The sequence below is a fragment of the Sus scrofa genome, chromosome 12, assembly GCF_054392235.1.
Source record: "Sus scrofa isolate SSC_HxYL_T2T_F1_AM1 chromosome 12, Sscrofa_HxYL_maternal_Yorkshire_Landrace_v2.0, whole genome shotgun sequence".
Lineage (NCBI taxonomy): Eukaryota > Metazoa > Chordata > Mammalia > Artiodactyla > Suidae > Sus > Sus scrofa.
Genome location: NC_139394.1, coordinates 6,624,426 through 6,636,193, shown reverse-complemented (window position 1 = coordinate 6,636,193; position 11,768 = coordinate 6,624,426). Strand labels below are relative to the sequence as shown.

The 11,768-nt window shown below is 52.7% G+C and overlaps 2 protein-coding genes across 10 annotated transcripts in view; both read right to left on the bottom strand.

Annotated features, from left to right (window-relative positions):
* Positions 1-11,768, bottom strand: part of LOC102158693 (CMRF35-like molecule 1) — a 437,861-nt gene that overhangs the window by 345,078 nt on the left and 81,015 nt on the right. The gene's annotated exons all lie outside the window — the stretch shown is intronic.
* LOC102159509 (CMRF35-like molecule 6) overlaps positions 7,289-11,768 on the bottom strand; it is a 52,705-nt gene continuing 48,225 nt past the window's right edge. For all 9 annotated transcript variants that reach the window (XM_084983821.1, XM_084983817.1, XM_084983820.1 and 6 more), the window contains 2 exons: positions 10,790-10,886; positions 7,289-9,772 (listed from right to left, as the gene is read on the bottom strand). In XM_084983821.1, coding sequence (XP_084839947.1) covers positions 9,661-9,772; positions 10,790-10,886 — 209 coding nt within the window. In that variant the 3' untranslated portion in view covers positions 7,289-9,660. The remainder of the gene's footprint in view (positions 9,773-10,789; positions 10,887-11,768) is intronic.

The following is an 11,768-nucleotide window of genomic DNA, read 5'->3' as shown; positions in this document are numbered from 1 at the left end:
ACACACACACTATATATGTATAATATAATTTAATTTATATAATATGAATGTATAATATATTATATATAACATAAAATATATACAATATATTTTATATATTTTACTATATTATGTATATTACATATATAATATATATAATAAAATACAGGATACCCAGTTAAACTGGAATTTCAGGAAAAAATAAGCAATTTCTAGTGTAAGCATATATTTCACGGGACTTATCCATATTACATGTGAACTGGGCATCCTGTGTCTTCTGGCACCTCTCCCAGAGGAGTCACGGGCCAGCGGGAAGGTCTAGGGGACCCAGCTATAATTATCTCTACTTCCGAGGAAAGATATTTGTGAACACTTTGCCCGGTGTCCCATGAATTACTGGGTGGGCCAGCCCTGCTGGCGGGAACGGACACTGTCCCCAGCCCCGTGTGAGTGCTGAGGACTGCCTGCTCATCTTCCTGGGTCATCCCTCCCCACAGCCAGAGAGGAGGGTAGAGTCAGAAATCTCAGGGGAGAAAGAGCTCCTGGAATTTCTTGGCCACTGTCACATTAGGCCAAAATCTGGGGGCATGTGGGCTTTTGGTCCTGGGATTCTGTGCCCCCTCCATCCTGGATGACTTAGGAGCGAATTAATTTCTCTCTGAGAGTGCCAAAGCATCTCAGACGGGTCCCGACACACAACTGGAGGTTCCACTGCAGTGAAACCATCAGGCTCCAGTTCCAGTGAGGGCTGAGCTGGTGCCGTCAATGATCACAGTGCGGAAGTTCCGAGGTCCCGTTGTGGCTCTGTGGGTTAAGAACCTGACTAGTATCCATGAGGATGCAGGTTTGATTCCTGGCCTCACGCAGTGGGTGAAGGATCCAGTGTTGCCACAAGCTGTGGTGTAGGTCCCAGATGCAGCTCAGATCTGGTGTGACCATGGCTGTGACATAGGCTGCCAGCTGCAGCTCCCATTCGACCCCTAGCCCGGGAACTTCCATATGCCACAGGTGCCCTAAAAAGGAAGAGAGTAAAAACTGGAGAAGTTCCCTGAGGCTCAGATGGACCTAAGTATGGTAATCTCTAATTAGTAATCACGCATAATTACTGTGATAATAAGTGAAGTAAGCCAGACAGAGAAAGATATTGCTTACACGTGGAATCTGAAAAAAAAAAAAAAAAGATGCAAACGAACTTATGTACAAAACAAAACTTGATCCACAGACATAGAAAACAAACTTATGATTACCAAAAGGGAAGGGGGGGAGGAATAAATTAGGAGCTTGGGATTAACATATATACATTGCTGTACATAAAATAAATAACCAAGGAGTCCTCTAGTAGCCTAGTGGGTTAAGAATCTGGCACTGTCTCTGCAGTGGCTAGAGTCACTGCTGTGGCATGGGTTCCATCCCTGGCCCAGAAACTTCCACATGCCATGCTCATGGTCAAAAATAAAATAAAATAAAATAAAATAAAACAAAACAAAACACCAACAAGGAGCTACTGTATAGCACAGGGAACAATACTCAATTTTTTCTGATAACCTAGATGGGAAAAGATTCTGAGAAAAACAGATATATATAATGCATGCATATCTTGTATCTCTTTGGTCAGTGTTTCCTGTAACTTATCCATCTTTGCCTCCAGTTTATTTCCAATGTCTTGCATCATCTTCAGCATCCACAGTCTAAAGTCTTTTTCCTGGAGGCTGAGAATCTCCTCATCGCTTAGCTGATTTTCTGGGGTTTTTCCTTTCTCCCTCATCTGAGTTATAATTCGCTGTCTTTTCATTTTTATAGGTTTTTGGTGTGGTGACCTTTTTATAGATAATAGAGCTGTAGCCTCTCCTACTTCTGGTGTCTGCCCCCCTTGTGGCTGAAGTCGGTATGGGGGCTTGCTGTAGGCTTCCTGATGAGAGGGGCTTGTGCCTGCCCCCTGGTAGGTGGAGCCGATTCTAATCCCTCTGGTGGGTGGGGCTTAGTCTCTGGATGGGATTAGAGGTGCAGTGTGCCTGAGGGGTCTTTAGGTAGCGGGTTTACTGAGGGGCGAGGCTGTGATCCCACCTGGATTGTTGTTTGCCCTGGGGCTTCTCAGCAGCTGACTGATGGGTGGGGCCAGATTTTCCCCAAATGGCCACCTCCAGAGAAAGGCATCTGCTGAATATTCCCGAGAGCTTTGCTTCCAATGTCCTTCCCTCACAACAAGCCACGTTCACCCCTGTTTTCCCAGGATGTCCTCCAAGAACTGCAGTCCTAGGGAGACCTCGCTTTGCCCTGGGACCCAGTGCATGTGAAAGTCTGTGTGCGCCTTTTAAGAATGGGGTCTCTGTTTCCCCCAGTCCTGTGGAGCTCCTGCGCACAAGCCCCGCTGGCCTTCAATGCCAGATGCTCCAGGGGCTCTTTCTCCCAGTGACAGATCCCAGCATGTGAGGGTTTGATGTGGGGCTCAGAACTCTCACTCCTGTAGGTGAGTCTCTGTGAGCCAGTTAGTTTTCAGTCTGTGGAGCTTCCCACCCGGGAGGTATGGGGTTGTTTATATCACGAAATCACCCCTCCTACCTGTGGATGTGGTCTCCTCTTTTTCTTCTGGAGTAGGGTATGGGTTTCTGGTCCATTTGGGTGGAGACTGCTCAGTCTTTAGTTGTGAATTTTGTTGTTTTTAGGAGAGAAGTCGAGCTCCAGTCCTTCTATTCCGCCATCTTAATCCCCTCTCTAATGCATGCATGACAATCGCTTTGCTGGACACCTGAAACTAACACAACACTGTAAATCACCTATTAATTAAAATATAATTAACTTTGGAGTTTCTGCTGTGGTGCAGTGGATGAAGAATCCAACTGCAGTGGCTAGGGTCACTGAGAAGGTGAGGGGTCGATCTTGGCCCAGGAAGTTCCATATGCCACAGGTGCAGCCGTAAAACGTTTTAAAATTAATTTTAAAAAAGAGTTTGAGGAGTTCCCGTCATGGCTCAGCAGTAATGACACTGACTAGCATCCATGAGGATGTGGGATGGATCCCTGGCCTCGTTCAGTGGGTTAAGGATCCGGCGTTGCCACGAGTGGCAGTGTTTGTCACAAGTGGCAGTGTTTGTCGCAGACGCTGCTCAGAACCCGTGCTGCTGTGGGATCAGTGCTGCAGCTCCAATTCAACCCCTCGTCTGGGAACGTCCATATGCCATGGGTATGGCCCTAAAAAGGCAAACACAAAAGTTTGAAGATCAAAAACAATAAAAACAAAAAAAGAATACGCAGATTATGACCTGCTGAATTTGGAGGCGCAAGCTACTCCCACAGGGTAAACAAGGTAGCTGAGCCTCAGCATCCAGAGTCCCACTTGACCTCGAAACTCATGAGGTCCTTTTGGTTGAAGGCGCAGCTTGAATACACCCCCACAAAGGAAGTAGCATCAAATGACTTATTACCCATCTCAGAAGCAGGGTTGGGAAGGCGGGAGGGGCATGGTGGCAACGAGGCAGGGGAAGGGCAGTCTTCCTCCGTTGCAGGTCGTGAGTCGGCAGGAAACAGAGAGCCGGGTAGCAACACCTGTTCCTCAGAAGGTGGTTAGGGCACGGGTCACTAATTTTTTGCAGCCTTAACTCTAAGTGTTTATTTTACAAGGTGCCCTGGGAAAAGCAAAGCAGGAACTTAAGGCGGGAATCTTAAATTCAAGTTTTTATCGAAATGTCCAGGCTCTGGCTGTGAGTAGGGTTATCTTACTGTAAAATGCCCAGGAAGCAAGTCTGAAGGACGAAACTGAGTTTCTCAAAAGTTGTCTCTTGGGTCAAGCGTGGTCGGGGTGAACACGTGTTTGTTCCGGTTGATGTATGCGCGGGGCTTCGTCTCCTCCGGCTTTGATCCAGTGGTTTGAACGAGGACGATGCAGCTCTTCCAGGCAGCATCTCGACACGACCCCTTCACGTAGTTCTCCCACTCTGGACCATCGTGGCAGTGAGCGGTCCCTTGCTCAGGGAACAGGAACTGTGACAGTTCCCTCGGAGGGACAGTGAAGTCCCTGGAGAGGGACCTCAGGGAGCAGGACAGAGCAGGCCCTGAGAGACACATCCACACACACACATGCTCTTACCTGGATCAACAGTCACCGTAACTTGGTCCCCATGGTCAGTCCCGACTCTCGCAATCCCACACCAGTAAACGCCTGCATCGTCCAGCCTGAGCTCCTCTGTGGTCACGGTGAATGTGCGGTTCTCCCGATTGTCCCTGATGGACACACGGTCCCTCTTCACCTCCGGCTCTGATGCAGTGGTTTGAACAAGGATCTTGCAGCTGCTCCAGTCGGCTCCTCGGCACCACCACTTCCCGTGGGACTCCCACCCAGGAGTGTATCGACACTGCACAGCCAGGCAGCCCCGCTCCTGGCCCCTCACTGCTTTCGGACCTGTGACAGGAGAGGAGCCTGGAAAACACACACCCACGTGCCTGTCACCTCCCACCCTGAGGGCAGGGCCACAGCCCCCTGCAGGGCAGAGAGCTCCAGGAACCCCGAGGGGCTCCCGAGGTGAGTAGCAGCCAAGGAAGGAAAAGTCTTCCACCAGAGAGACCTTTTGTCCTTCCAAATCTATTGGGTCAAAGCCACCAGGAAAATTCCATAAAGGCACAGCTGCAGATCTCAAAATAATAATAATAATAATAAAATTGTTGACAGAGCAATAGTATCTTGAGCAGTAGCAGAGGGGAGCCAGGGCTGGAGGATACCTTTTTACCCCCTCAGAGAGGTAGGGACGAGGCCTCCTTGTTTGCAGGGGCAAACTTTAACTGATGGTTAAAAGCAGATAAAGAAAAGCAACAGGGTGGGGTGGGGGGGAGTTCCTGTCGTGGCTCAGCAGAAACGAATCTGACTAGTATCCATGAGGATGCACGTTCGATCCCTGGCCTCGCTCAGTGGGGCGCTGCTGTGGTGTAGGTCACAGACGGGGCTCGGAGCTGGCATTGCTGTGTCTGTCGTGTAGGCCGGTGGCTACAGCTCCAATTCGATCCCTAGCCTAAGAACTTCCATATGCTGCAGGGGTGGCCCTAAAAAGCAAAAATAATAATAACAATAATACAAAATTTATAAAAATAGTAGTTGTGTTGGTGCACGTGTGAACACCCCCAAAATTACAGTTGTCACAGACTAAGATCTTAATAGGGGGGTGCATCTCCAACTACAGATCTGTCGAAACGCATTGAAGTCACTCTTTGTCCCTTTGTTTGAACACACATTTTGTGGCGAGGCGTTTGGAAATGATGTGATTATCTACAAATCCCTCCATCCACACGGGTGACCCCCAAGGACAGGGGACTCACTGAGGGATCAAGAGACCCCGGAAGGAGCTTCAGGGGTGGTCCCAGCCAGGCCTGGGAAGTCACACTGGGTCCTATCTGCCATTCTCCATCTGTGCATGGCCACAGGGGCAAATGGTTCTCGGAGGGTGAAATAATTGTATTCTTTTTATATACGAAACACAGAGAAGTAAATATATACAGGCACACACACAGACATATATATAATATAAACATATGTGCCATGTATCTTTGTTATTAAAATTTCCTGGGATGGGCGAGATTTTTAGGAAGTGTCAAACAGATTCTTCAGGAGGATGATCATAGGAAAAAAATATTGAGAAACATTGCCCTAGTCCATTGGTCGAGGCGGTCACACCACACCGAGACACAAGGGGACCTAGCCCCGACCCTTAATAGGAGGCGTGCCAAGGAACTGGCGGCCGTGTTTCACAGCTGCCACAGGCACGTCTTAATCCAGCACCTTCGTAGCATGTATAAGGACAAGGAGACCTGAAGGGGTGAGCCCCTGGTCCCCAGTCATAGAGCCAGGTAGCAGAGTGGAAGCTGCCCCTGAGCCAGCCTGGGCACAAATCCAGCTATGCGATTGGGAAGGTCAGTTCCCAAGCCTGCTGGGGGCACCATATGGCTCAGGCACAAACACCAGGCAGACATGCGGTGTTCGGCAATGTCCCTGCTTTACTCACAGGTCACAGACTGCATCCTCAACTTGTGTGGATTTAAGGGCATGTTTTGGTTTCTTTTGTCTTTTTGCCATTTCTAGGGTCGCTACTGCGGCATATGGAGGTTCCCAGGCTAGGGGTCTAATCGGAGCTGTAGCCGCCGGCCTACACCAGAGCCACAGCAATGCGGGATCCAAGCTGTGTCTGCAACCTACACCACAGCTCAGGGCAACGCCGATCCTCAACCCACTGAGCAAGGCCGGGGACCAAACCTGCATCCTCATGGTTACTAGTCAGGTTCTTAACCCGCTGAGCCACAATTGGGAGCTCCCTCACACCTCTTTTTTTCCCTCCTCCACCCTCACACAGGGAAGAGTCATAAGTGACAAGTCCCAGCCCCACTCACCTGGAGGTAGAGAAGGGGCAGAGCTGCTCTCGGACCCGGGTCCTGTCTCCCTGGCTCCAGACTCCAGTAAAATGCAGAATCATATCCTTGTCTTCTGAGCTCTCACCGAGGCATTCCAGGCCCCATACTCTCACTTCCTGTCCATGTTTTCTGTTATCTGCTTCCTTCCTTGGCTGTTTCTTCATTTTAAGCTTCCAAGTCGTCAGGAAAGGGGAAGATCCTGCTAAAAAGGAAAATGACCCCAAACCGCAGCCACAAGGGGGAATTTGATGACCCAACCTCAGCCCCAGGAGGACCTTTCCTGCTGGATCCCCCACTGTCCTTGGTTCTCGGCCATGTGACTTTCCCCAGCTCTGTCCCTGCCCACTGTCATCACTGCAGGTCCCCTTGGGGGGTGGTTTCTCGTCTCGCTGTGACCAAGGATTACACCCCACAGCTCAAAGCATCTTAGACCCGGATGGTCTCTTTAGCGTCACACAGAGAGGAGCAGGGCCCTACACCCCTCTTATGGTTCTGGATGTCGGAAGTACCAAATCAGCATCCTTGCCTTTTTCCTCCCTAGAGGCGTCCAGCATTTGCTGAGGCCCCTCATCACCCGCACCTCTGCTTCCACCATCACCTCCCCTTCTCTGACTCTAAGCCTCCTGCCTCTGTGTTAGAAGCACCTTGATGACATTAGGCCCACCAGCTAATCCAGAATAATCTCCCCACCACAAATCAATCACATCAGCCAAGTCCTTTTTGCTGCAGAAATTTAAATATTCAAAGGTTCTGGGATTACGATGCCCCTTTAAGGGGGGATTAGTCTGCCAAACAGTGGATCCAGGGTGGGGAACGGAGCCTACTGCCTTTTCCTTACAGCAACGAGCACCCCTTTTACATTCTAAACACTATGACCCCCCACTAGTTTGGTGATTCACTGGAAGGATTCACACACTTAATGACAGGTTATCATCCTGGCGAAGGTTTATTTCAGCAAAGGACACAGTGCAGGGAGAGCGGGAGGAGTACCTGTGAGCAAGGGCGAGAGAGGTGGGGGGCTTCCCATCACCCTCCCTCTCCTGCAGGAGTTTCACAAACCTGCCTTTCTCTGAAGCTGCAAGCCACAGAGACACGGCGGGGTCGGGGGAGGGTGGGTGGGGTGGGTGGGCTGTCTCAGCCCCAGCGAAGCTTGCTGGAGTTTGGAGTCAGAAGTTCTTTTTTTATTTTTTTGGCTGCCCCGAGGCATATGGAGTTCCCAGGCCAGGGATCAGATCCAAGCCGCAGTTGCAACCTATGCTACAGATGCGACAACGCAGATCCTTTAACCCACTGTGTCGGGCCGGGGATCGAACCTGCTTCCTGGCGCTGCAGAGACACTGCTGACCCCATCACGCCACAGCGGGAACTCCTAGAGTCAGGAGTTCTAAAGGGGACTGATCAAATAGCTACAAACCAGGCACCAAGTGCCTGGTGCATGAACCTTCCTGCTGGCATGAAAGAATACTGACAACCTGCTCTGTCCTGACCCACTGCCTCAGGTGCACACAACAGCATCACAGATCAGTGCCTACGGGGACATTCCCGGAGTCCAGGCCTCAGACTCTGGCTAAGAGTCATTGCCATGGCTCCAGGCACTCCTAGAGCCAAGCAAGAACTCAATGAGAGAGACCTACTATGTCAAACAGGGGCACGTGATCACCCCCTCCCCACCGCCACCTCACGCCCAGGTGGCGTTATCCCAGATTCACCAGTGACTTCAACCTGCTTCACTTTGACCAACACCTGTGCTCCTTGTGTGTCATCGCTGTGCCAGACCCTGAGGAGGCAGAGGGTAAAATGAGGTTAGAAACCCCATTCCTGCTCTGGAGCAGAATAAAACTACCTGTTGCTATAGAACAATTACCCCCAAAGCCTAGCGTAAAACAATGAATATTTATTATCGCCCAGGAATCTCAAGGCAGTTGAGTGCACGCCTCTGCCTATTGGTTAATCCCAAGGCTGCAGTCAGCATCCATAGGGGCTGAGGTCTCAGCTCAAGGCTCCACCGAGGGTGCGTCCGTTTCTCAGCTTCTTCGTGTGGTTGTTGGCAGGATTCAGTTGTTCAGAGACCCACGGAACTCAGGGCTGTTCGGGCTCTTAGGCAGAAGCCTCTCTCAGTTCCTTGCCACCCGGGCACCTGCACAGGGCAGCTCAGAGCATGGCATCTGTCTTCCATCACAGCAAAGACGTGAAAGCCAGCGAGACCGAAGCCGGAATCTTTCTGCACCCTAACAGCAGATGCAGCTGCCTATTCCTTAGAAGCAAATCACTAGACTGAGCCTAGTGCTTCACGCTCACTCACTTCATCTAAAGTCCGATGGGGTCCCTTTCTGAATGTTTACCAACAGCCTGGATGAAGCTACAGAAGGTGTGTGTGATTCTTCCAGAGGCCACACAAATCCAGGGGATGCGGTGGGGCCAAGAAGAGGAACAGAGGAGATGTCACTTCTGTACCCAAGGCACAAGGGCGGAGGCTTAAGAGGGAGAAAGGAACTCCCTGCCAGGGCGGAGGTCGCTGAACGTGGAGGACAGAGAGGGACAAGGGCGGGGAGGAGGGTTGGGTCTGGATCTGGCTTCCTCCATGCTTGGCCACTGCCCCTCAAAGAGCTGAGCCCATCTCTGTAACCTGTCACAAAGAAACCTTCCTCCCAGCATGTACTGCGTATGGGAGTGGAGCTCCCAGCTGCCCTCTGAGGCTCAGCCTCCATTCTTCATCCCCTTCGCCCATTACCAAGTGTGCGTTGGGCATTGTGTGTTCAGATAGACATGGGCTTGGCCCTCAGGAGCTAAGCCCACCGCCCCGCACTCTGCCCGGAGACAGCAGGAGTCCCAGGAGGCTTGGATCACACCACCCTGGCCCCACCTGCCCACCCCATCTCTGCTGCCCTGGGCGCACACCAGCAACTGTCCTGGCAACTCCAGGTTGGAGCTCCTCCTGTGTGGCCAGTGCTCTCTGTGTATTAGCTCAATTATACACCAATCTGAGAAGCAGACGATGAGCCATCAAATTAACTCTCCTGCATCACAGGGTAAGAAAGTGGCACCACTGGTTTGAATGCACTTCCGTCCAAGTCCAGAGCTGGGAGCACCAGGTCCACCGCGCCAGGATCTGGGGTTGGTGACTCAGCTCCCGGGCACAGAAGTCTCCAGGGGGACCAGCTTATTTCCAGTTTCACATCCCAGGGACGGGTCCAGGTTGAGCTGGGAGCAGACAGTCCAGGAGCAGTGTCACCAGACAGGGAGCCTCTGGGATGGTAGCCGTGGGTTCTCTGGCCTGGGCTGACCACCGCCCTCAGAGGTGACGCTGAATCCAGGCCAGCCAAATGGCAGCATAGCCGAAGCTCAGGAAGAGAACCGTCTTCAGCAAAGCCACGAACAGGAAGGAGGCAGAGAGCAGGAAGGGCCTGATGGAGGAAAGGGGTCGGGGAGAAGGGGCTGTGGCATGGTCACCCAGGGGGCCCCTCCATACCCCACTTTTGGGTCCCCAACTCAGCCCCCCAGGCTGGTTCTGATAACTTGCTCCCCAGAAGCAGAACAGAGACACAGAAGGGACAGCCGGAGAGGGAACGGCCAGAGGCTGACGTGGCTGGGTGCTTCCCGTGGGGACACTGGCTTTATCCTTTCCCTGGTTGCTCCCAGGTATGCCTCACGGTGGATCCGGGAAGCAGTGCAGTTGTTTGGCTTGTGGAAGGTCGTGAGGACACAGCGTCCACCTGGCTCTCTCTGCGACACTTGCACATGAACCCAGCTGCCACATTGGGAGGAAGCCCAGACCGCGTGCAGAGCCTGCCTATGGAGTTCCAGCCAACAGCCCCGGCTACCTCCCGGCGGGGGAACAGAGCACGCCAGGGAGAGAGAATTCCAGTGATTCCAGCCCCTGGCAGGCTCTGGACATCCTGAAGCTGAGGCACATTTCCCTACGGGACCCTGGGCCAAATTCCGGACCCCAAATCCATGCACCTCCAAAGTGATGACATCAGGCCAGTGAATTTTGTCAGTAAACAGTCAAGAGAACTAAAATCATCCTATTTTCTTTTTCAGCTGGACCCATGGCCAATGGAAGTTCCCAGGCCAGGGATCACATCTGAGCCATGGCGGTGGTGACACCAGACCCTTAACCCACTGTGCCCCAGTGGGAACTCCCATCCTTGTTTTGTAGATGAGGAAACTGAGGCACAGAGAAGTTAAGTAACTTAGCCAGTGTCATCATCCTACTAGCAGAAAGGGGAGCTGCGATGGGACCCCAAACTCTGGACTTAATTAGAGATGGGGGAGGAGACGGAGTAGAAAACTGAGACAGGGCTCTAGCGGGGACCTGTGGCATATGCTCAGGTGTCACACCAGAGCCGGGAAGGGACTGCCAAAGCCAGGACAGGACGCTCAAAGCCGGGAACCCTCTGTGAGGGCTCAGCTTTTCTTACCAAGCAGGAAGGCCAGGGCTGGACACATGGCCAGTCAGAGGCTGGCTTCCCGTGCTGGCCGACAGCTCAGTGGTCCTCACGGCTGCTGTCCCTGAGCCTGCAGACCAGGTCACAAGTCACTCTCTGCCCCAACCTCCCAAAGGCTGAGCCTGCTGTTACTGTGAATCTGTACATGTTGCCTTCCTCAAGGGACCCTGGGAAGGGAGGGCAGCACAAGGGAAGGGTCCTTGGGGGCCAGGGTGGGGCTGAGGCCCAGAAAGACTGCATGCTGCCCCCTCTGGAGGCCCTCAGCCCCGTCCCGCCCCAGGACACACCAGGCACAGAGAGATGTCTCCTGCAGCGGCTGTGGGAACCAAGCATCTCTCGGGGGCCTCGGCCGACCCTCCAGGAGGCTCCCCCAAGAGGTTTTCGGGTGAGGCTCTGGCCCTTTCCTGCCACCATGGGGACTCCAGAGGCCCAATAAGGACCCAGAGGGCAGGAGGCAAACCCTCCCTACCCGCCTCCCCCACCTCACTGAGCCCGCATGTGGCACAAAGTGAAACCAGAGAAAACGCCAGCGGATTGGCACATGCCCCCTGCTGAGGGGGGCCCCCACTGTGGTAGCTGCAATTACATACACACGTGTTCAGGTTGGGCTAAGACAGAGCAGAGGACAGGGTTGGGGGACCCAAGGGAAGCCGTGGCTCAGGAGGGAGGGGATGCAGCTTAAAGGCCACCTCCTCCAAGGAGCCCTCCTGTGTGCCCTGTACCTGGAGAAGCCTCCTCTCCCGTCAAACCCCATTTACTCCCTGCCTCGCCCCTTCCATTGCTCTTGCACCGGACCCGTCATCCCCCCGGGGTAGACTGAGCGGCCTCGGGTCTCTAATGGGCTCTCCCTTCCCGGCCAGTGTCCCAAGCTCTGCTGTTCTCTGTCCCTTTCTCTCCTCATGCTGCTCCCCTCTCCCAGAGTCCACATCTGCCATCCCCCGCCTCGAAGCCC